Here is a 24,289-nt window from a genome sequence, read left to right as displayed (position 1 = left end):
TTTCCAGAAAAACAGCCAACGTGTAGCAGGAGTGATTCCAAGAGAGGAAAAAAAGTTCAGCTACCACGTCGAACGAGAGGACTCGCAAAGTATTTTTCAAATGGGCTCGGCTTTTCCTGTGCCTGTTTAAAACATTAACATCGTGCAGCAAAAGAGGCTGCGTGCGCTGGTCCCTCCCTCCCCCACCCCAGGCCAGAGACGTCATGGGAGGGAGGTATAAAATTTCAGCAGAGAGAAATAGAGAAAGCAGTGTGTGTGCATGTGTGTGTGTGAGAGAGAGGGAGAGGAGCGAGAGGGAGAGGGAGAGGGAGAGGGAGAAAGGGAGGGAAGCAGAGAGTCAAATCCAAGGGAATGAGCGAGAGAGGCAGAGACAGGGGAAGAGGCGTGCGAGAGAAGGAATAACAGCTTTCCGGAGCAGGCGTGCCGTGAACTGGCTTCTATTTTATTTTTTTTCTCCTTTTTATTTTTTAAAGAGAAGCAGGGGACAGAAGCAATGGCCGAGGCAGAAGACAAGCCGAGGTGCTGGTGACCCTGGGCGTCTGAGTGGATGATTGGGGCTGCTGCGCTCAGAGGCCTGCCTCCCTGCCTTCCAATGCATATAACCCCACACCCCAGCCAATGAAGACGAGAGGCAGCGTGAACAAAGTCATTTAGAAAGCCCCCGAGGAAGTGTAAACAAAAGAGAAAGCATGAATGGAGTGCCTGAGAGACAAGTGTGTCCTGTACTGCCCCCACCTTTAGCTGGGCCAGCAACTGCCCGGCCCTGCCTCTCCCCACCTACTCACTGGTGATCTGACTTTTTTTTTTTTTTTTTTTACTTTTTTTTTTCCCTTTTCTTTTCCATTCTCTTTTCTTATTTTCCTTCAAGGCAAGGCAAGGATTTTGATTTTGGGACCCAGCCATGGTCCTTCTGCTCCTTCTTTAAAATACCCACTTTCTCCCCATCGCCAAGCGGCGTTTGGCAATATCAGATATCCGCTCTATTTATTTTTACCTAAGGAAAAACTCCAGCTCCCTTCCCACTCCCAGCTGCCTTGCCACCCCTCCCAGCCCTCTGCTTGCCCTCCACCTGGCCTGCTGGGAGTCAGAGCCCAGCAAAACCTGTTTAGACACATGGACAAGAATCCCAGCGCTACAAGGCACACAGTCCGCTTCTTCGTCCTCAGGGTTGCCAGCGCTTCCTGGAAGTCCTGAAGCTCTCGCAGTGCAGTGAGTTCATGCACCTTCTTGCCAAGCCTCAGTCTTTGGGATCTGGGGAGGCCGCCTGGTTTTCCTCCCTCCTTCTGCACGTCTGCTGGGGTCTCTTCCTCTCCAGGCCTCGCCGTCCCCCTGGCCTCTCTTCCCAGCTCACACATGAAGATGCACTTGCAAAGGGCTCTGGTGGTCCTGGCCCTGCTGAACTTTGCCACGGTCAGCCTCTCTCTGTCCACTTGCACCACCTTGGACTTCGGCCACATCAAGAAGAAGAGGGTGGAAGCCATTAGGGGACAGATCTTGAGCAAGCTCAGGCTCACGAGCCCCCCTGAGCCAACGGTGATGACCCACGTCCCCTATCAGGTCCTGGCCCTTTACAACAGCACCCGGGAGCTGCTGGAGGAGATGCATGGGGAGAGGGAGGAAGGCTGCACCCAGGAAAACACCGAGTCGGAATACTATGCCAAAGAAATCCATAAATTCGACATGATCCAGGGGCTGGCGGAGCACAGTAAGTCCAAATTCTCGCTGGGTTGTCTGCTCTGGAGGGTCTGAACTGGAGCTGGGAGCTCTGCAGAGGGGGGCCTAGTTAGTGCTGGCCACACAGCAGGGTGCCCCAGGATTCACCAGCACCAATGCTCAGGAGGTGCGATGCTCCTCCGTTGGGGCTGGGGAGGTGGGTGGGGAAGGAGATAGAGCCATTCTGTTAAGAGCCGGCGCTTCTGGGAGGCCAGGAGCCCTGGAGCTGAGCGGCTTGCTGAATTCACATCACATCCTTGACTGATTTTAATTTGGAATTACATTGTGCTGTCCAGGGAAACATATGTATTCTTGCACATGCGATGGTATCAGTAACTGTAAGCATCTGGGTGCCATAAAGGGGAAGGCCGGCTCTGTCAGGAGCCCATACAGTTCTCAGTGTGGAGACCTCGTCTTCTCCCTGCTTTTCACAACTCATTGTGACACGTCTCCGTTTCAGTTTTTCCAGTTCTTGGGAAGAAGAATACCTGCCCCAAATTAATGTCTGTCAAGCTTTTTGAAGCCCAGGCAGGAGACAGCTTCTTGCTGCCTGGGCCCTTTGGTCTACCCCACCCACGTGACCCATGAGACCCACGTGAGCTGTATGTGTGGAGGGGAAGGGTATGCACGAAAGTTCCCAGGGCTGTGTACTTTAGGGCGACATGCAGTCTTGTGCAGTAGACAGATTCATGTGCTCAAAATGGGCGCCCTCCAGGCCGGTGGGCACAGGGAGAGCGGGTTTTGGCTCTGGATGCATAGAGGAGGCTGGCGCCCTTTGTGTCTGCGTGTCACGGGAGAGCGGGTGGAGGGGTGGCAGTGGGTGCATGGTGGGGGGGAGCGGGATATGTCTCGGAGCCTGCCATCCCAGGAGGCTCTGTCTGCATGGAGGAGCCGGGCGGCTTCTGGGCAAGATGTCTGTGTGTGTTTGTACACGTGTGGAAGTCATATGTGTTTACTGAAGGGGATTTTAAAAACCTCAATACAAGAGAGAGAAATTTGGCAGATGTTGAGAAACTGACAGCCCAGGAAAGAGGAATGTGAGCCACTCCGTGGGCCATAGACTCCGGGAGCAGCTCTGTTTGCTTTTCCTACCAGCAGGTGTCCTCGCCGCCCTGACTACCTCAGCCCAGGCCCACCTGGGAGGTGGGCAGCTCCCGGACTGGGGTGGAGGGCGTGGGATGGAGCTGGCAGGCAGGGAAAGGTGGTCAGCAGAGCACACAGCAGGGGGTGAAAGGAACCTGGCTGGAGAGATGAACAGGAGTGGGTACTGATGGGTGGACTAGCTCTGGCTGGAGGTGCAAAGGCCCCGTTGCGGCTCCACGCCAGGCAGAGGAGCCTGTGGTTACTGGCGAGGGGTTCCCGCTCCGGCTTCCTGTGGCTGCCTGGAGCGCCTTTCTTTAGGATGTGGCTGCCATGTGGGGCGGAGGCTGGAGGCCGATGCAGAGCTACTGCTCCCTGCCCAGGGTCTCTGGGTGGGGCTGGCTCAGGGACCCACAGTTCCCAGAGGCACCTAGCAGCTCGATGGCCAAGGCTCCAACTCCCTGGGAACCCACCAACGCGGGAGATAGTGACCACAAGCATCAGAGGAAGGTCGAAATCTGAGGCCGGCAGGAGAGGTGTGAGGAGAGTCCAGGGCAAGAGGGCAGGACTCAGACCTTCATGGTCTGGGTCAGCAGGAGGAGTCCAAGAGAGGAGGGATTCTGAGTCAGGAGGACCCCCCCACATCCCAGAATCCTGAGCTGAGAATGAATGAGCCACGTGGAGGCAAGGCCATGCGGGTGCAAGTGGACACTGATTTTATGCAGACTTAAGGCACAAATAGCAGATGGCCTTGGGAAAAGCCCGGGCAGGACCCCACAGATGCTGGGCAGCTTCCAGGCTGCAGTACCAAGACCTTGCAATGCAACAGATGGAGGTGGATGTGGGGATATGGAGCAATGGTCTGGCCTGGGGCAACCCAGCACAGCGAGCAGGATGCTGTTCAGGATGCTGGGGAGGAGCCAACGCGCGATGCTATGAGGCTCACAGGTGCAAACCGGAAGCAGGCAGACTCTGCAACTGTTGGAGGTGACTTGGAGGCTGAGCAGAGGGACCTGGGCCCGCCCTGCAGCTGGTCAGGTGCTGAGCCCACCCCAGAGAGGCAGACACACAAGGCACACTAATTATAAAGAAGGCAGTGGGCAGGTGCTGAGCAGGAGCAGAGAGCCATCATCAGGGGCTTGCAAGGCGGCGGGGCGGGGTGGGGGAAGGAAGCCTGTCTTTAACTCATGAGGGCAGACAGGGGTGACACCATGTCTGTGGTGGGGCACAGCAGGGTCTCGATGCCAGAGCCTCTGCTGGGAGGTCATGAGATCACGTTCTGTTCCATATTTCCTCACTTCTGGCCACTTCCCTGACCCAGTGAACATGCATTTGAAGGAAAGTGACAGTAGGAGCCACGGCAAGGAGATAGAGGTCCCTGGAGAGGAAAATGAAAGAGGAAATACTTTTTAGTAGTGCGGGAGAAAGGGCACGAAGGTGAGAGCAGAGAGGAAGGCCTTTTCCTAAATAACCTTATCTCCCTGTTTTACAGATAAGGAAACTGAGACCTGGATCGCTTAAGTAATTTGTCCAAAAAGAGCAGGGACCCTAACCTAGACATTCTGTGTGCAGGACGCATGTAGTTAAGCACTAATTTATATGTAAAATACACGTTGTAAGTGCTACCTTTAACCTTTAGGGTTCAGTAGAACTTTGATTTATAACATAAATGAATCATAAGTTGGACCAAGCAGGAGAGGTCAGAGTTATTATCTTAGCAACCCAGGTGGCAGATTGCACAAGGATAACTGGATTTGTTCTTCCTTAGCTCTGCATTTTTTTTTTTTTTTTTTTTTTTTTGCCCAGGAGATTCATACTGCCACAAGTGTTCTCCCTAATTTAATGAAGGAGTTTTATTTAATGAAGAGTCTCAAGCAGGTTCAGCAACCGCAGCTACGTAAAAGTGACCTCTCTGAGCCTCAGTTTCCCCAGCTGTAAAGTTAGAGATGATTTCCAAACTCCTTTTCAGCTGAAAGAATTTTATAATTCCATCTGGGATGAATCAGCAGAGCCTCTACTGGGGAGTATGGGCAAGACTCTGTAATCCCTTTTCTAATTCTCCAGGATTTTACTGTGGGGAGGGAGTAGAGAGTTTCTCTGACCCCACGTGATGGGAAAGGACACAGCTTTTTTACTTCCGTTGTCATCCCTCTTACAAAGATATCACCAATGTAGGTGTCGTTTCATCTTCTGGCTTGTAATTATCTGTGTCTGTTCAGAGACTCGTTGTTTTCAGCCAAGGGCAGCGCTAAGACAACCAGCAAACCCAGAGTTTCTCAGCAAAGAGAAAACTCGATATTTTAGTCTTTCTTCTCTGGCTGCTAAGTGTAGATTTTGTTTATTCTGAGAATTATTCTGAAAATCATTTGCTCCAAGGGCCTATGCCCTCTGCACAGTAGGGGTCAGCACTTCTCCAAGTGTGGTCCAGAGGAAGCTGGAGGTAAATGTAGATTCCCTGGTCCCACCCACCCTTACAGAATCAGAATCTTGAGGGGTGGAGTCTTGGGGAATCTGTATTTTCGACAAGCTCCTTATGGATTCTTAAGCACATTGAAGCTTAAGACTCAGTGAACTAGGGCAAAACTTTTCTTAGAGGGATGGCAAACACAAGTGCCTACAGAGACCCGGCAGGAAATGCAAATGATCTGGAAGAAAAGCCACGGCGTCATGATAAACTGCACCAGGACACTTGGTCTTGGGGTCAAGAAGAAAGTAGGGTGTGTGAGACAGGGAGAGGGAGGGGACCGGGAGCCCACGTGCCCAGCCAAAGCAGCAGCCAGCCTCAGCTCTTGCTGGGTTTTGTATTGAGGACTGTGGGTTCAGCTTGATTAGTTCTTCCCATGTCCCAGAAAAGCAGAAAATCTGGATCTTTCTCTGAAGTATTCCAATTTTTAACATGGGCTTAAAATGTTTATGGGCTTCTAACTCAAAATTTTTAAAGGTGTTCCATCAGCGAAGCAACATGTCTAATTCATTTAAAGATTAATCAATAGAAAGCTCACACCATTAAAGCAGTGGTTTCTCAAATTCCAGAACATCTGGAAGCCATGGTGCCCTTTGCAACACATTATAGTCCGTGGTTCTCAACCCTGGCTGCACGTTACAATCATCTGGAGATCTTAAAAAAAAAAATGCCGTGGACCCCACTCACTCCAGTGTAGTCAGAACTGCTGGGGAATGGGTCCAGGCATCATTTGTTTTTAAAGCTTTCCAGGTGATTCTAATGTGCAGCCAGGATAGTGAAGTCCAGCCACACTGATAAATATAGTCCCTTCACTGGAACCAGCAGAAATGATATATACTAGCAAAGGCACACCTAGCCGCCCAGGTGTCTGAACACATTTTAAAAGGCAGTTAACTAAACATGGTCAGCTACTTCCTGGTTTTTCCATGCATACTATACATGAATATTCTTTGCTTATGTTTTGCCCCATTAAACAAAATAGAGAAAATGGCATTCACCAATATATATTTTTTCTGTGCAATGGAAAAAGTTGCTCAAGATTTAATTTGTAAAGGTGGGACCCCCTAGTCCGGCTCTCAATAATACTAGTGTTCTGCGAGGCGTGGCTTAAGAACCACAAACTCGTTTGCAGTGGGTCATTGTCTGAGGCATAGGTTGACACTCTAGGCCCATTTAGTGGAATCTTGCCATATTTTGTTGATGAAACCATCTTCACCAGATGATCTCCCAGCTCCCTCCCAGCTTGAAGAGTCTCTGCTTCAATAAATGAGGTATGTTCAGAAGACCTGGGTTCAAACCCCACCTCCGCCACCTTCTAGTTATGTGACCTTGGGAAAGACATTTAACTTTTTGAGGCTCAGTTTTCTCATTTGTCAAGTGATAAATTTTACATGTTTTCATTCTTCTCAAGGGTTGTTAGAAGGTCACATGAAGTAATAAAACTCGACAAAACAAGGTGGTGCTATTACATTTTGCTTATTTATTTATACGATGATTCATTCCACAGATTACTTAAAACATCATTATTCAGTGAATTTGATTGTCAAGAAGATTGTATGTACATTTTCTTTGATCTCCCAGCAATTCTTTTTTTTAAAATTAATTTTAATTTTAATTTTTATTTTTTTGAAAGAGTCTCACTCTGTCACCCAGGCTGGAGTACACTGGTGCAGTCTCGGCTCACTGTAGCTTCTGCCTTCTGGGTTCAAGTGATTCTCATGCCTCAGCTTCCCGAGTAGCTGGGGTTACAGGTGCCCACCACCACGCCCAGCTAATTTTTGTATTTGGAGTAGAGATGGGGTTTCGCCATGTTGGCTAGGCTGGTCTCGAACTCCTGACCTCCAGTGATCCACCTGCCTCGGCCTCCCAAAGTGCTGGGATTACAGGCATGAGCCACTGTTCCCAGCCTTTAAAATTTTTAATTTTAAATAATAGGGATAGGTCCTCCCTATGTTGTTCAGGCTGATCTTGAACTCCTGGGCCCAAGCAGTCCTCCCACCTCAGCCTCCCGAGTAGCTGAAACAACAGACGTGTGTCACCATGCCCAGCTAATTTTTGTATTTTTTATAGAGATGGGGTTTCACCATGTTGGCCAGGCTGGTCTTGAACACCTGAGCTCAAGCAATCCACCCACCTCAGCCTCCCAAGGTGCTGGCTGGGATTACAGGCATGAGCCACCGCGCACCTGGCTGCCAATTCTTCTTCTTCTTCTTTTTTTTTTGGGACGGAGTCTCACTCTGTCGCCCAGGCTGGAGTGCAGTGACGCAATCTCAGCTCACTGCAACCTCGACCTCCCAGGTTCAAGCGATTCTCCTGCCTCAGCCTCCTGAGTAGCTAGGATTACAAGCATGCACCATCATGCCTGGCTAATTTTTGTATTTTTAGTAGAGACGGGGTTTCACCATGTTGCCCAGGTGCCAATTCTTTTTTAATCACTAGCAATTGTGTCCTAAGCTTTGCTTGCTAGTGTCAAGTTGCTTGTGTCAGCTAACTTCTGAGTGACTCTGGCCAAGACCCTCTAGACAGTCAGTTCTTCCTCTGAAGAGGGTTGCGCCACATGACTCCTGATGTCCCTTCTAATCATTGGAAATCTATATATCCCAGTAATAGAAAAATGACCTTTCCCACCTCTTTCTTGAAACCTTAAAATTCTCCCCAGGAGGTGTTCATCTTGGGGAGCAGATTATGATTGATAGGCTGGAAGAAACCAAAGAGGACGGCCACTAGGGTGTCCTGAGAACTCTCTTAGCTCATAACTTTCCCCGTCTCCTGGCTTCCCACTGCTTTGACCCACTCTGACTGTCTCACCAGCAAGTGCCATTTTACATCTCCCTTCTTTTTTTTTTGAGACGGAGTCTCGCTCTGTTGCCCAGGTTGGAGTGCAATGGCACAATCTCAGCTCATTGCAACCTCCACCTCCTGGGTTCAACGATTCTCCTGCCTCAGCCTCCTCAGTAGCTGGGATTACAGGCGCGCACCACCACGCCTGGCTAATTTTCATATTTTTAGTAGAGACGGGGTTTCACCATGTTGGTCAGGCTGGTCTCGAACTCCTGATGTCGTGATCCGCCCACCTCGGCCTCCCGAAGTGCTGGGATTACAGGCATGAGCCACCGTGCCCGGCCCCATCTCCCTTCTTTTTACAGCAAGGTGCATGTTGCACTGACTTACCCTTTATTCCTCCTGTAGTCACTGGAGCTGTGTTGTTTATTTACTTTATTTATTTGTTTATTTGAAACAGAGTCTCCCTCTGTTGCCCAGGCTGGAGTGCAGTGGCACAATCATGGCTCACTGCAGCCTGGACCTCCCGAGCTCAAGTGATCCTCCCAGGAGGTGCTGTTGTAACTGAAGCCATATCAATAACAGCTCCTTCAAAACCCAGCTCTGTTGTCCTTGACAGGGTTGCCAGTGCAAGTGGCTTATCCACATTCAGAGTATTACAAACTTGAAACTTACACATTACTTAACTATCATTGATTTCTCTCCTTGGTTCTATCTGAAATGGTTTAGGGAATCGTTGGCAGTATCTGTTCTTTCAAAGCCAATTATTAATCAGGGCTTCATTAGACAGCATTCACACATTTGTTTTCCTAACATCTGTTCCATTAATTTTCTAAGAACCAGTGTCAGGCCCACCAGATGGCAATTTCCAGAAACACTCACTCATCCTTTCCTGAAGATCAGTAGCGCATTTGCTTGTTTCCAGGCCTCTGATCTTTCCTGCCTTGTCCGTGACTTCCTCAACAACCCCTCAGGGTGATTATAAGCTCATTCCAGCCATGTCCATTATGTGTGGAATCTGGGTCTATAAGCTTGAATTTCAACTTCGGGCTATTGTTACCATTTGTGCAGAAAGTTTTTCTCTGGGTGTTAATACTGCTCAGACCTTGAGGCTGTCAAGTGTACAGGAGCAGAGAAAAGACAGGCTCTTTCTCTTTCTCTGGCTCAGAGGGGTGAGAAAGAGCATTCGCTGCCCACGTCTTGTGGACAGGGATGAAGAGGCCAGCAGGTGACAGCGTCTGGCATAGCACGTGCTGTCAGGGAAAGAGAAAGGAGCCAATGGTGACACACCAGCTTGGTCAGAGGAAGCATCTGTGTTTCTGCCAGGCTCATGATGTGGGCTCTTTGCTATATAAGCCCTGCTTTATTGGGTCTAAAACACAAGGTTGAGATGTCACTGCACTGCTCAAACACTTTCAGTGACTCCCTACTGTTAATGGGTTAAAATTGAACCTTTTAGTCTGACAGGTGGACCCCAATCTACCATCTTGCCTTTCTCACCTCGCTCCCACCTGCTGTTTTGGGCCCCTCTTACTCACTTGCATTTCCTCCCCTCCCTGCCTTTGCTCCCAGCAGTCACTCCATGTAACATTTCTTTCCTCCCCATCCTCAAATCCTCTCAATTTTCACCTCTTTCGTGAAGTGCTCCTTGCCATTTCCCTCCTTTGATTTCCTGCAGCAACTCCTGGACTTCTCTGAAAACTACTGGTTTCCTGTCGCTCCCGTCACCTGTGCCCCTGCGTTGTGACATCTTCTGAGGCACTCTGTCCTATTATTTCTCTCTAGTCCTGTTATTTGGGCCCATCTATTAATACCCTCCCTTGGATATTAACCCATAAGCCTGAGGCTGCAATTTTTTGAATTTTGAAATCAGACCTTGGCCTTGACCTTGAGCAGTAGGATATAAATAACTCTTACATGCTTAGCGTTCCAATAAGGGAACACCAGGCATAAATGGGTTTTAATCCCCTTGAAGGCAGGGGTTGTGTCTATTCATGTTTTGCTTCCCAAGGTTAGCACTATGCTTGGCATATAGTAGCTGCTCAATACATCTTTGATAAATGAATGAATGCCCAGATGAACAAACACACGAATAAATCAACTAGCTGCAAGATATGTAAACTACTAGGTTGCCGATATCTTTCTAGAATCAGTATTTTCTCAAAAAGTAGGAAAAACGGGTTGGAGAACTTACCAGAACTGAGATGTCAAGGCAGTGCGAGGAGGGGGCAATTAGATTTGACTGGCCATTCTAGTGCCATGTTGTGGAGCTCTGAGGCCACCCTGCTCCTTGCTCAGGACTGTGTGTGATTCTAGGGCCATCATGAATCATCCTCGTATCTCCACCTTGTGGTCTGAGGCCTCCAGCCTCTAGGGAGGTGGAGGCAGGACAGTGGCCACTTGGTGCCTGTCCGTTGGCGGCACACTGTTCCTGCATGTCTCGCTCATGCTGTGCCCTCTGCTCTGCTTTATCTCCTAGACGAACTGGCTGTCTGCCCCAAAGGAATTACCTCCAAGGTTTTCCGCTTCAATGTGTCCTCAGTGGAGAAAAATAGAACCAACCTGTTCCGAGCAGAATTCCGGGTCTTGCGGGTGCCCAACCCCAGCTCTAAGCGGAATGAGCAGAGGATCGAGCTCTTTCAGGTAACTCCTCTCTCAGAGCAGAAACCACACCGACGGGAAAGCCGGTTCCTTTGCCATATCAGGTCACCACTGGGTGCAGAGTTTGGCAGACCTGGGTTTGAATCCTGGCTTCTCTGAGCCTTCGTTTCTGTATCTGTGTCTGTCATTAAAATGCTTAAGAGTTAGCTAAGGTGCTTGAGGGCCATGGCGTTCAGGAACCACTGGTTTCCTATCGCTCCCTCACCTGTGCTCTGCATTGTGACATCTTCCGGGGCACTCTGTCCTGGCCTCGGGTACTCACTCCTTTCTCTGCCCTGTAGATCCTTCGGCCAGATGAGCACATTGCCAAACAGCGCTATATCGGTGGCAAGAATCTGCCCACACGGGGCACTGCCGAGTGGCTGTCCTTCGATGTCACTGACACTGTGCGTGAGTGGCTGTTGAGAAGAGGTAGGTGGACCCTTCAGATGAGCATTTCAGAATGAACCTCAGGTCCCTTAGTCCTCCATGAAACAGAGGGAAGAGGACAGAATTAAGGGAGTCAGAGATCTGGGTTCAAACCCTAGCTTTGCCACTGAGTATCCTCCATTCATTCACTCAACTAATGTTTATTAAATGCTCACTGTAAGCCAGGCCCTGGGGATGCAGCCACAGGGATAGGAACTATGAGAAATAGAAAGAGGGCAATGTGACAATGATTGGGTGGGGTCCAACAGGGAAGGTCTCTGTGATGAAGAAATTCATGCATTGACATCTGAATGATAAGGATTTAGCCCATGAAGATCAGAATAAGGGATGTGCTAAGCAAAGGCAATAGCGAGGCCCAGGCCCTCAAGTGGAAATAAGCTTGACTTGTTCTAGCAGCAGCAGCAAACAGATTGGTGTGGCCGGAGCATGGTGAGCTGGGGAGGGGAAGAGGAGGGGAGGTGGTCAGAGAGGTTGCTGGGGCCATATAATTTATTATTATTATTATTTCTTGAGACTGAGTCTTGCTCTGTTGCCTAAGCTGGAGTGCAGTGGTACAATCTCTGCTCACTACAGCTCCACCATCTGGGTTCAAGCGATTCTCGCGTCTGAGCCTCCTGAATAGCTGGGACTACAGGTGCACACTGCCACACCTGGCTAATTTTTTTGTATTTTTAGTAAAGATGGGGGTTTCACCATGTTGGCCAGGCTGGTCTCGAACTCCTGACCTTAAGTGATCCGCCTGCTTTGGCTTCCCAAAATGCTGGGATTATAGACGTGAGCCACCATGCCCAGCCAATTTAATTTAGAACATCATCAGGTCATGGCGAGGTTTCAGGACTTATTCCAGGTGTGATAAGAAGTGTGGGAGTGCTATAACCAGAGCTGGGGATACTCAAGGTACCCAGGAATTCCTTCCTGTCTCTCTACTGGACGTGAAGTCAAGAGCCTAGGAGAACCCATGTGGATCTGCCGATAGCAGCTCTGTTGGGAATTCTTACTCAGACAGCTACAGGGAGGAGGGGCTGGGTGAGGTGATTTGATTGACATCTTTAAAAGATTCCTCTAGTTTCCAGGAGGTCAAGGGAAGAGGCAGGAAAACGAGTTAGGAGCCATGGCGGCAGCCCAGATGAGAGCAATGTCTAGGCCGAGACTAGGGCGGTAGCAGTGGATGTGACGATCATATGGATTTGTTCTGTATTTTGAAGGTAGCCAGTAGCGCAGGCTGATTAGGTATGGGATGTGAGGACACAAGAGCATTCTGGATAACTTCTAAATTTTTCGACATCCAGGTGGTATCACTTATTGAAACAGGGGGCCTAGGAGAAGAACAGGTTCTGTTCTGGCGAGTTAAGTTTGAAAGGCCGGGTCGTCACGCAAGTAGAGCTATCCTAGAGGCATATCAAACTTCACATGTCCCAAATATCTTATCCACGCACTGTCTTTCTTCACCTGGAAAATAAGGCAATGGTTCCTCCTCTGCATGCCTCACAGAGCTGTTTTAAGGATAAAATGTATTTGAGAGAACTTCATGGTTTTTACCATGTTTTACAAGAGTAAGCTTTTCTTATTTTAGATAAGGAAACAGGCCGAGAGAAGTGACTTGACCGAGGTCATCCAGTCTGGATTAGAACTTTGGTGTCTCAGGACACCATCCTCTGTGTTTCTTTCCCTTTTCTTGGCTGGTACTGCCTGGTCTGATGCTCACTGAGTTGGGGTCACAGATGGCAGTCCCATCTGTTCCTTCTCTTCCTCTTGGGCAGGGTTTTCTCCTGTCATCAGCTGCTATAAAGCCACAGACCATCCATATATTGATGCCCACAGTCCCTGAGGCAGGTGGATCCTTCTAGGTCCCTGGTGTTTTAGGCAACTAAGAGTTAAAGCTCAAAGGCAGAGATTACAAACTATTTGGCCTGCATATTGTTTTCGATTTGACTAGTCATCAACAGTTTTGGGTGTTTTAAGTCAGGAGATTTCACATAAAACCTGGACTTCTTGCTGTTTTTGAAAAATTGGAAGATTTCCTGATAACCATCCATCAGAGACGAGTACCAGCCACCCCTTGAGATGGGGTATGCATCCTCAGTCCCCACAGCCCCCACCATTCCCTATTGTTCCCCAAGAGTGAGGCTGGCAGTTCCTGTTTAGCATCATGTGCTGGCTTGATTTTCTCACTTACGTGACCTGCTTGGGCTCGGTAGCCATCGAGTTTGCATTGCTTGATGCCCACGGAGCCCAGGCAAGTCACATAAATGAGAAAATTCCCCATCCAAGGGGAATTATCCGGTGGCTGAGTTGGCAGATGGTGGGCTGAAGATCCTGCCCCAGTCCCAAGGGTACCCAGGAATTCCATCCTGTCCTTCCTACTGAGCATGAAGGCAAGAGCCTAGGAGAACCCACGTGGATCTGCCGACAGCAGCTCTGTTGGGAATTCTGACTCAGACGGCTACAGAAAGGAGGGGCTGGGGAAATTAATCTCTTAACTTCCCTGTCTGATTTTGATCAGCTCCACCTGGATTTCTTTGACGCCCTGGGCACTTGAAGGAGTTCTTATTTTCACAGCTGCAGAACTCAATGAGAAGTTTGCATTGAGAATGATTTCCATCCTCCTGAGATATCAAAAAGATAATTTCGTAATAAAACCTATGGGTCCCCCACCCACCACCCCCACAGCTGCCAATTCTGAGGTTAGTTCTTCATTGGAACCTTCAGTTCCCACTTAGGCAGATACTGCCCACCTTTCCCACAGGGGAATCATCACACAGGTTTGTACTTATAGAGAGCCCATGAGTCTCTTCAGAGTTCATGGCTTCAAACCAGGCAACAAAGGACTCCAAATTGGAGCAGTTGGTGGTGTGGATTGATGAGAAAACTGAGTCACACATGTGGTCTTGGATTCATTCAGCAAACGTCTGAGAGCTCTTGTGCACCAGGTACTCAGGCTGCATTCTGGTCACCAGGGCCGTTGGGGACCCAGGTCTCATACCTTTGTGCTATTGCTCATATAGTCTGCAGCACCTAGCTAGGCAGGGCCAGGCCTCCCCTAGCAGGCTGGGGAGGGAGCCTGTCAGCATCATGGCTCAGGAAAGGTGGGACACTGGGAAACAACCATCTGGCATGTTGGTGAATGTGTGGGCATCTTCATTGGTGGTCTCTGTTGCCCCCTCTTTGCCCCTCCTTGTCTCTAACAAGAGTTTGGGATCTGGCATCAAGCTGTCAGTGCTTGAATCCTGGTACTACTATCCACTGGTTGGATATCTCGGGCAAGCTGTTTAATCTCCCTAAGCCTCAGTGTTTTCATCTGTACAATGGGGGATAATAGTTCTTGCTCTATGGGATTATTATAGAGATTAAATAAGTTAGTGCTTGTAAAGTCTTAGAGCAGCATTTGATATGTAGTAAAGTTCCAGGCATTTTGGTGATTGTTGTCATCATCTGTAAGTCCTCTATCTAGATACAGCCTGTTGGCCAAGCCAGGCCACCCTCTCGTGCTTACCCCCTGGACCATCACTCTCCCCAACACAGCTGTCTGCACCTTGACTTTCTAACTCACGGAATCATAGAACTCACTCACTCCAGGTCTCTTCCAGCCCGCCTTGAACCAGCTTGACCAGGAGGTACAGCGTGTTGTTAGGTAGCCCATTTCAGCTACTCTGGCTCCTCCTTCCAGCTACCTTAACCCAGGGAGAGGGCACTCCTCATACCTCCCTCTCCATTCACTTCTCCTCCAGCTGGGTCTCAGCTGCCTTATTTTATTGGTTTGCCTTCCCTCACTGAGCGAACCTGCTGGAACAGAGATCTTCAAGCTCAGCAGGTGCAGTGTGCCCCAGAGGTTGCCCTGACTTGGGGTAGAGCAGATCTGGTTAGGCTCTGGAGTTTATGGAAGAAAGGGGCTGGGTTTTAACCAGTAGGTCTGGGATGTCCAAGCCAATCTAATGTTGATGGGAATCTCCAGGTTTGTAGGCTTGTATCCTTCTGTCCATGAGAAAGTTGCTGGGCCAGGTCGGACTTTTTGGGGTTTGCCCTGATGGCACAATTTCAGGAAGATTCCAGGTTGTCCCCAAGGCCAGATGCTCACACACATGGTGTGTGGCCTCAGGGAGCAGCAAATCAATCAACTCACCAAGAGGCTGAACCTGAATCCAAAGAGGTCCCCATGACCTCTCCTATACCTGGCCACAACTGGCTGCTATCCCAGGATCAAGAGAGCTTCCCAAATTAAGTCTTACCCACCAGAATTGCCATGATACCAGATCCTACCTGGTTTTCTGTGTAAAACTACTTGTCTCAGTGCAGACTTTTCATTTTGTTTCTTTTTCCTTCACTTTACTCAACCTCATTTACTGAGTTCCTGCTTCCTTGATTTTGGTTGCCAAAACACATGATCCCACAACTACTAGGAGAATGGGCTGGAGTTGTTCTTACATGCACCAGAATGTCAGGCACCAAACCCTGGCCACCTCCAAGCTTCATCATGCATCACGCTCATGTCATCTGGACCCTCGGCCATAGTTCTGTATCATCTCTTCTGTGCTGTTTTCTAAGTTCACAACTGTCTTCCCAAGCTGTTCATCTTGGTGAGCAATCCACATTCCAACTTCCAATCACGGCGAACAAGGATTCCCAAAGAAGAAACGTCCAAGTAATTTTTACCTCGTTGTGTCCTTGTTCCTTAGGAAAAATATGGCCTAATGTAACCATGATGTTCAGCTTATCTCTTCTAGAATCTGCCACTTTGTCTAGGCCCACAGTCATGGCCCTGGTAGAAATGCTTGCATCTTCCACTGAGACGGATTCTGCTTCCTGTTTGCAAGTGACCTTGCCTCTAGCATTGGTCTTGAATCTTTTTGCCAGCATTACATCCTGTGGCCCTTTGAATTTGTGGCCTTTTGAATCACAGTCTCTGTGCTCGGAGACTCTTTAGTTACTCCTTGTCCGTAGTCTCTTCCAGTCCCTCTGCCTCTTGCCCTCATCCTTCCTCAGTAGGTTGGCTCAATGATCCCCTCTCCCAAAAACCACGTAGATGGCATGAATTTTTGCTTTCCTTCCTGTATCTGTGTACTTTTGCCTCCAAGTAGGTAGGTGACAATTTTCTCTTCATACCATCCTTTGAAAGGGAATGATTATTCCACTTCTGTTGCATGATGGCCACTAGTGTATGCCCCCATTTGGTGATTCATAATATAACAGGAATACCTGGAATGTGGCAACGTGCGCATGAAGGTCTACTCTGAGCTCTGGAGGTACTTTCTGTCTCCTGTGACCCTCAGTGGAACTCAGTTCCTATGAGTGCCTATAGGAGCAGAGGCCCTGGCTCACCCTTGCATGGGTGGTGGGCACACTTCCCCATCACACAGAGGTGCTTTTCTCACTAATTCTGTCTTATTTTGCAGAGTCCAACTTAGGTCTAGAAATCAGCATTCACTGTCCATGTCACACCTTTCAGCCCAATGGAGATATCCTGGAAAACATTCACGAGGTGATGGAAATCAAATTCAAAGGTAACAAAATGAATGTGTATGGTAGGATGGGTGAGTTGGGGGCGGGGAGTTAATGGGACAGGATAGTGCAGGAGACCCTTACCAGACCTCAAGAAAAGAAACCAAGCTCCTCCAGAGATAGCTGACTATTTTGTACTTGAGTAATTCTGCTTTGCCTCAAAAGCAATGAGTGTAACGTTCAGTTTATAGCTTAGAGAATGCCTTAGCCTCTGGAAGACAACACGTTCTGGTAAGTGGTGAAACTGTGTAGGCAAGCCGTCTAGCCTCTGGGCCTAGTGAAATGGGATGAGAGTTCCTCTTTCACAGGGTTGTCAGCCAATTACATGAGACAATGAATAAGGAATACAGTGCCAGAAATGCTCAACAGATAGGAGTTGTCTTCCCCCTCCCTAAAAGAAATTAAGTTTGGCTGTCCTGAACATGAGTGCCCAGACAACTGTGCTTTCCAGATGTGCAGGGCCTGCCTGACCTTGCCCAGGGGTCCTCTGGGTTTGGATGATTGCTTTGAGCCTCAGGGTGTTTGTCCCCGGGATGTTTGGGTAGAGGTGGCAAAGTCGTTGAGAGTCATTTCTGGTTTTCCATTATGTTTGCAAGGAACTCAGCCTTGATGATCTCTGGAGTTCAGGAAAGTTCTCTTTTCCTTTCATATTCCCATTTTGGGTAACTGCAGAATGCCTGAGGTCAGAGGCTTGTCTGGGAAAAGGTGCAGGCCTCTTTTGGCTCAGCGCTGGACAGTGATCTTACCCTACATGGGCTCTATTTTAGAGCCTTTTTTTAAAGCCAAAGATTTGACACTGTAACCACAGAACCTTAGAGCCCAGAGGACCTTCAGAGTCCTTACCTACAGGCCAGCTTAGGATGAAACCTTCCCATTTCAGTGAATACTTATCTTGTTCATAAAGATTTTCAGAAAAAGGGATTTGTGATCCAGGTCTCTCATTTATCTTACAGATCTGGTGTCCCTTCCTGAGACCCGAGCCCCTCCTGTAGCTATGTAAATTAATTCCTCATGTTCCTGTCGTCAGTGAGGATGGACAACAGTTGGCAGCTGTCCTTCACAAAATCGATCTCCATTTAGTTGAGGCTCTTTCTAAGTCAGTCTCCAGTCTTCCTTTTTTTTCAGATGAAACGGGTTGATGAATTTAGATTTTCTTTCCAGAGCTTGTTTGCTATTTATAATATGCTTCATTATCTCATCTGAATTTTATAGTGAAAACACTTCAAAGACTCTAAGTGCAACGTGAATGTTAACAATTATACAGTCTTGTTTCTTTGGCTCCCATTCAGGCTATCTTAAGTTGTGACACCTTAAATTTTCGGTAGGACTTCTGCGTTATTTTGGTCCATTCACATTTTAAGAGGAAACTCACACCCCAAGATTCTAAGTCTGGAATCTAAAGTGACAACCCGGGGCTGGGTGCGGTGGCTCACATCTGTAATCCCAGCACTCTGGGAGGCCGAGGTGGGCGGATCACTTGAGGTCAGGAGTTCGAGACCAGCCTGGCCAACATGGTGAAACCCTGTCTCTACTAAAAATACAAAAATAGCCGGACATGGTGAAACCCTGTCTCTACTAAAAATACAAAAATAGCCGGGCATGGTGGCATGCACCTGTAATCCCAGCTACTTGGGAGGCTGAGGCAGGAGAATCTCTTGAACCCCGGAGGCAGAGGTTGCAGTGAGCCAAGATGGGGCCGTTGCACTCCAGCCTGGCCGACAGAGCGAGACTCTGTCTCAAAACAAACAAACAAACAAACAAACAAACTGACAACCCGGAGGTATGTGATAGGTACCCACTTAGTAACAGGGATGCTTCATGGGTCCATGAGGATTCCTAGGAATGTCAGCAAGGGCTTTGTGCCCCTTGGAAGATTTCTATACAAGAGTATGGGGATCTGAACATGGGGCATCTTTCAGTGGGCATCCTTACAATAATAATGAGTTCTTTTGATACTGGCTTCTCCATCTGCTCTTCCCCTTCCTGCAGCTGAATATCAGAATTAAGGTGCACTTGTCCCCCACACCTCGCTTGCAGACTGCACTGCCCCTCCTCCTGGGCAGTGATGGGGCGTGTGGAGGAGGCAGCCTCCAAGGGTTCTGCTCTCCTTAGACAGGAGATTGTCACTTTCCTTCCCTTCTGCAGGCGTGGACAATGAGGATGACCATGGCCGTGGAGATCTGGGGCGCCTCAAGAAGCAGAAGGATCACCACAACCCTCATCTAATCCTCATGATGATTCCCCCACACCGGCTCGACAACCCGGGCCAAGGGGGTCAGAGGAAGAAGCGGGCCTTGGACACCAATTACTGCTTCCGGTGAGCCTGGGCCCACATGGGAACCAACATCTACTGCCTGCCTACTGCAGGTCAGGCCCCAGAGCCAAGCCACACTCAACAGAGGGTCCCTGATGCTGTTCACAAACATCTCCAGGAAGAAGACTGAAAATCTCTCACAGATCTCTTTCTATTTTCCTGGGAGTCCCACTGTTTTTCCGTAGGCTAACTCTGGAAGGGGCTGGCTGAAGTAAATGAGGAAATCTCTATGAGGAGGAGTGTTGCTAAAATAGTTTGGATTGGAGATGCTTGGTCAAAGCCTCTCCATGATTTCCATGTTTTAAGTACTTGTAGAGTGTATGTGTGAGATTAATGTAGGAGTTTCCATTAAAGAAGTGCTCAGTTCCCTATGAAGAGTCCAAGGATGCTGGCACTTGCTTCCATCCACTGGATGGAGGCAAATAGAACGGTCTCCATTTGAACGGGAAATCGGAGCTAGAGAAGTTAACAAACGAATTCAGAAATTACTGGGTAGCCACAATACAGAGACAGAAAAGACCCAGCTTCCCTTATTCAGGAGCAGTTTCACTGCTCATTTATAAGGGGAGGATAAAGCATGCATGCCAACTACTAAAAGGGAGAAGATGATCACCCCCATGAGAGGGTCCGAAGGATTAAGTGCTTTAACTGGGAGCAACGAGTTCACCTATGGACACAGGAAGGGCTTCAGAAGGGTGTGGAATTTGAGCAGAGGCTTCAAGGATGAGGTTTGGGGATGAAGGGATCCAGGAGGGGAGGCACTGCACGTAAAGGAAGGAGCATGAGTGAGTCCATCTGGCCTCCGAGGATGCCGAAATGAAGCTGGGGAGAACGAATTGGGAAATATTTAGATCTGGAAACCATGTCTTACGAGGATGGTTGGGCTTGGGAAACTAGGGATGTTCAGTTGGGGGAACAGCTCAACAGCAAGGTATAGGAGAGGCAAGGTAGTTGCCACAAAGGCTGGCATGTAGATTTATTTGTTCCATGTGTCTCTATCAGTTAGGAACGAATGCTCTTGGCCAGTGACTTTAATCATAGTGGATTTCTTGTTCACAAGAGGCCTGTAGCAGCAGGCTTAGGGTGGGCTGGCTGCTTAATGATGCCACTGAAGACTCAGGCTTTCTCTCCTTCCAGTCTGCCATGCTTAGTATGTTGGCTTTTCATCCTTTTCCTTATGGTCACAAGTGATTGCTAGGGCTTCAGGCATCTTGTCCACATTTAAGACAAGAAGGAATGAGGGAAGGGGAAGAGCCAGAAGCTTTCTTCTTCCATCTGTCACTTTTATAAATAATCGAATATCTTTGCCAGAACTTGCCCTTACCCCCTGCGTACTTCTCCTTGTCTGATGGGTCATTACTGGGTCACATGACCACTGCTACTCTCAAGGCAGGCCAGGAAAAGGAGCATCTGGTGTTTTCGACTCTGTAATGGGATGTCGCAAGGGAGAAGGGGGTTAGGAATGGTTATTGAATAGACAACCAATGGTGTCTGCCATGGTTCACCCTTGGAACCCACAAGAAGCCAGATTTTGGCTAATAGCTGCCTTTGGAAGTAGCAAGTTCTAGGTCTCAGCATTAAAGCAGAGGCTAGATGTCCACTTGGCAAGGGGTATTATTGCCAAACAGATCTCTGTAGGCAACAGAATTGAAGGGGCCTGATAATCACATTTGGGTGATCTGTTGAACCACGGTTCTAATAGAAGGATATGCCTTATTTGGCTAAATGGCCTTTAGTTTGAGTCTCAGCAGTCACCTACTATAGTAGACAATCTGCATAAACTTAGAATTTATTTCTGGCTGGGTGCACATTAGGAGAGTAACAATAAAACCAACCTCAACAAAGCCGAGTTGGCTAATAACATTCAGTGCTTGGTTTTATGTGGAGCGCTTCATAGCACTGCTTTGATTTGTGATAGAAAAGGGAGCAGGGCCACCTTTGCTTCTTTACTCTTCCTCATGCAGCATTTATCTCTGTTTCTTACATCCTTGGGATCCTGGTCTTTAACACATGAATGTGCTTTTCTGGTTTCTTCTGCCCTGTGCCCTTGAACCTGGGATTCCATTGATCAGAGCCACCTATGATGGCATGAAAGGACTCCAAGGGAGAATATGAGAGCATTCATGAAGTTTCTTTTATTGGTGGTTTTCTTTTTAAGTTGATTTTCTATAAATGTTTTTTGTTGTAGCAACTTGGAGGAGAACTGCTGTGTGCGCCCCCTCTACATTGACTTCCGACAGGATCTGGGCTGGAAGTGGGTCCATGAACCTAAGGGCTACTATGCCAACTTCTGCTCAGGCCCTTGCCCATACCTCCGCAGTGCAGACACAACCCACAGCACGGTATGGAGGAGGCTCATGCCATCTGAGGCACTGGGGCTGACCGACCGGGCCACTTGTTAAAAAGAATGAGTGAAGGATTGAATGTTGAGTGAGCGAATGATGGTCTGGGGTGAGTAAAATCCCTCTGGTGAAGGTTCTGATCTTGGCACCCTGACTCCGTTCTACTCAGTCACATTGTGCCCTTTTAAATTCCTACCATAGTTTCAACCAGCTTTTTAATTTGCTTTGTCTAAAGCTCTCTGTACCATAGAAATTAATTAACTGCCACGTGTTACCCTATGTCAGAGACATGTGCACGTGGCTGGCAAGGAACACTGAAGTAGAAAGGCTTCTACCAGAACTCCGATCATTCCAGCCTCTTGAATGTAGAAAACTTACTCTGAAAGACAACAAGAAGCATGGACAAAAAGCTAATTTGAAATGCTAGGAACAGAAAGTGAGATAGCCCAGAGTCCACAACCCCTGAAACTAGTCTGTCTTTCCCTCGAGGGGAATCAAAAATAGGGCAGTAATTTGTGAAGCATGTTTCCTTCTAGCTCATTATTTCTGCATCCTGTCTGGGGCCCTACACTCTGCACTTACTAAATGACTCAAGGCAATGTTTTGTGAGAACATTTCTCACCGAAGTGATCAGTTCCAGCTAGGAAGAGCAATGTAAGTGTTTTCTTAAAAGCCAAGATAGGCCGGGCACGGTGGCTCACGCCTTTAATCCCAGCACTCTGGGAGGCCAAGGCGGGTGGATCACAAGATCAGGAGTTCGAGACCAGCCTGGCCAACATGGTGAAACCCCCATCTCTACCAAAAATGTAAAAAATTAGCTGGGTGTGGTGGCACGTGCTTGTAATCCCAGCTACTTGGGAGGCTGAGGCAGGAGAATCGCTTGAACCCGGGAGGCGGAAGTTGCAGTGAGCCAAGATTGGACCACTGCACTTCAGGCTGGGTGACAGAGTGAGACTCTGACTCAAAAAAAAAAAAAAAAAAAAAGCCAAGAGATTTCATTATCGGTGTAGTAACTGTCATATGCTTCAACTCATCACCCCAAACAAGTGCAGTTGTTCTGCTTCTGTCATTGTGGATGAACAGCAACTACACAACTACTCACTCACCCAAACCAGGTTCCAACAGTTCTTTTTTTTTTTTGAGACAGACTCTCACTCTGTGGCTCAGGCTGGAGTGCGGTGGCACTATTTCTGCTCACTGCAACCTCCACTTCCTGGATTCAGGTGATCCTCCCACCTCAGCCTCCCAAGTAGCTGGGATTACAGGCGCCTGCCACCACAGCCAGCTAATTTTTTTGTATTTTTAGTAGAGATGGGGTTGCACCACGCTGGCCAGGCTGGTCTCAAACTCCTGACCTGAAGTGATCTGCCTGCCTCTGCCTCCCAAGTCCTGGGACTACAGGTGTGAGCCACTGCGCCCGGCCCCCAACAGTTCCTCTTAAAGAGCACCCGTGGCCATTCTAGCACTTGCTCAGCCTCTGGGACTGCCCCTGGAACTGGGAGACTTCCTGGGTTCCAGGCCTGAGGCTTGGCCTTCCAACCTGTCACTGATGTGTCCCTTCCCAGGTGCTGGGACTGTACAACACTCTGAACCCTGAAGCATCTGCCTCGCCTTGCTGCGTGCCCCAGGACCTGGAGCCCCTGACCATCCTGTACTATGTTGGGAGGACCCCCAAGGTGGAGCAGCTCTCCAACATGGTGGTGAAGTCTTGTAAATGTAGCTGAGACCCCCACCTGCGACAGAGAGAGGGGAGAGAGAACCACCACTGCCTGACTGCCCGCTCCTCGGGAAACACACAAGCAACAAACCTCACCGAGAGGCCTGGAGCCCACAACCTTCGGCTCCGGGCAGATGGCTGAGATGGAGGTTTCCTTTTGGAACATTTCTTTCCTGCTGGCTCTGAGAATCACGGTGGTAAAGAAAGTGTGGGTTTGGTTAGAGGAAGGCTGAACTCTTCAGAACACACAGACTTTCTGTGACGCAGACAGAGGGGATGGGGATAGAGGAAAGGGATGGCAAGTCGAGATGTTGTGTGGCTTTGGGATTTGGGCTACCCTAAAGGGAGGAGGTAAGGGCAGAGAATGGCCAGACTGGAAGACACTTCAGATCTGAGGTCGGATTTGCTCATTGCTGTACCACATCTGCTCTAGGGAATCTGGATTATGTTATACAAGGCAAGCATTTTTTTTTTTTTTTAAAGACAGGTTACCAAGACAAAGTCCCAGAATTGTATCTCATACTGTCTGGGATTAAGGGCAAATCTATTACTTTTGCAAACTGTCCTCTACATCAATTAACATCATGGGTCACTACAGGGAGAAAAATCCAGGTCATGCAGTTCCTGGCCCATCAACTCTATCGGGCCTTTTGGATATGCTGAATGCAGAAGAAAGGGTGGGAATCAACCCTCTCCTGTCTGCCCTCTGGGTCCCTCCTCTCACCTCTCCCTCGATCATATTTCCCTTTGGACACTTGGTTAGACGCCTTCCAGGTCAGGATGCCCATTTCTGGATTGTGGTTCCATGCAGCCTTGGGGCATTATGGGTTCTTCCCCCACTTCCCCTACAAGACCCTGTGTTCATTTGGTGTTCCTGGAAGCAGGTGCTACAACATGTGAGGCATTCGGGGAAGCTGCACATGTGCCACACAGTGACTTGGCCCCAGACGCATAGACTGAGGTATAAAGACAAATATGAATATTACTCTCAAAATCTTTGTATAAATAAATATTTTTGGGGCATCTTGGATGATTTCATCTTCTGGAAGATTGTTTCTAGAACAGTAAAAGCCTTATTCTAAGGTGTATGTCTGACTCGATAAATATCCTTCAATTACCCTTAATTCCATGTCCGCATCTACTAATCAGCGGTAACCAGAATCTGGGGCAGAGAATCTGTCAATCACCAAACACACTGTTTAGTGCAACCCCCCCTTACACAGGGGGCACACCGTGCTGACTTCCGCCCACTGAGAAGACTGCACTATTGCTTGTGCGTCTTTCCTTCTTGC

General features: G+C 48.6%; 1 protein-coding gene across 1 annotated transcript; it reads left to right on the top strand.

Moving 5' to 3' along the window:
• The first annotated feature begins 76 nt into the window (after positions 1–76).
• TGFB3 (transforming growth factor beta 3) lies at positions 77–24,083 on the top strand. Its single transcript, XM_002824957.6, has 7 exons — positions 77–1,705; positions 10,518–10,681; positions 10,981–11,110; positions 16,519–16,626; positions 18,770–18,941; positions 21,127–21,280; positions 22,846–24,083. The coding sequence occupies exons 1-7, from the start codon at positions 1,354–1,356 to the stop codon at positions 23,002–23,004; spliced, it is 1,239 nt and encodes a 412-aa protein (XP_002825003.1). The 5' UTR covers positions 77–1,353; the 3' UTR covers positions 23,005–24,083.
• Positions 24,084–24,289: the final 206 nt, after the last annotated feature.

Source organism: Pongo abelii, chromosome 15, assembly GCF_028885655.2.
Source record: "Pongo abelii isolate AG06213 chromosome 15, NHGRI_mPonAbe1-v2.0_pri, whole genome shotgun sequence".
Taxonomy (NCBI): domain Eukaryota; kingdom Metazoa; phylum Chordata; class Mammalia; order Primates; family Hominidae; genus Pongo; species Pongo abelii.
The sequence above is the reverse complement of the archived record's forward strand: the minus strand, read 5'-3'. Positions and strand labels throughout refer to the sequence as shown.

Excerpts from the sequence above, each read along its gene's own strand:
- TGFB3 (XM_002824957.6), top strand. The coding sequence starts at position 1,354 with ATGAAGATGCACTTGCAAAGGGCTCTGGTGGTCCTGGCCCTGCTGAAC. Across the intron at positions 10,682-10,980 it reads AGAGGATCGAGCTCTTTCAG|ATCCTTCGGCCAGATGAGCA; the intron begins GTAACTCCTCTC and ends TCTGCCCTGTAG. Across the intron at positions 21,281-22,845 it reads CAGACACAACCCACAGCACG|GTGCTGGGACTGTACAACAC; the intron begins GTATGGAGGAGG and ends GTCCCTTCCCAG.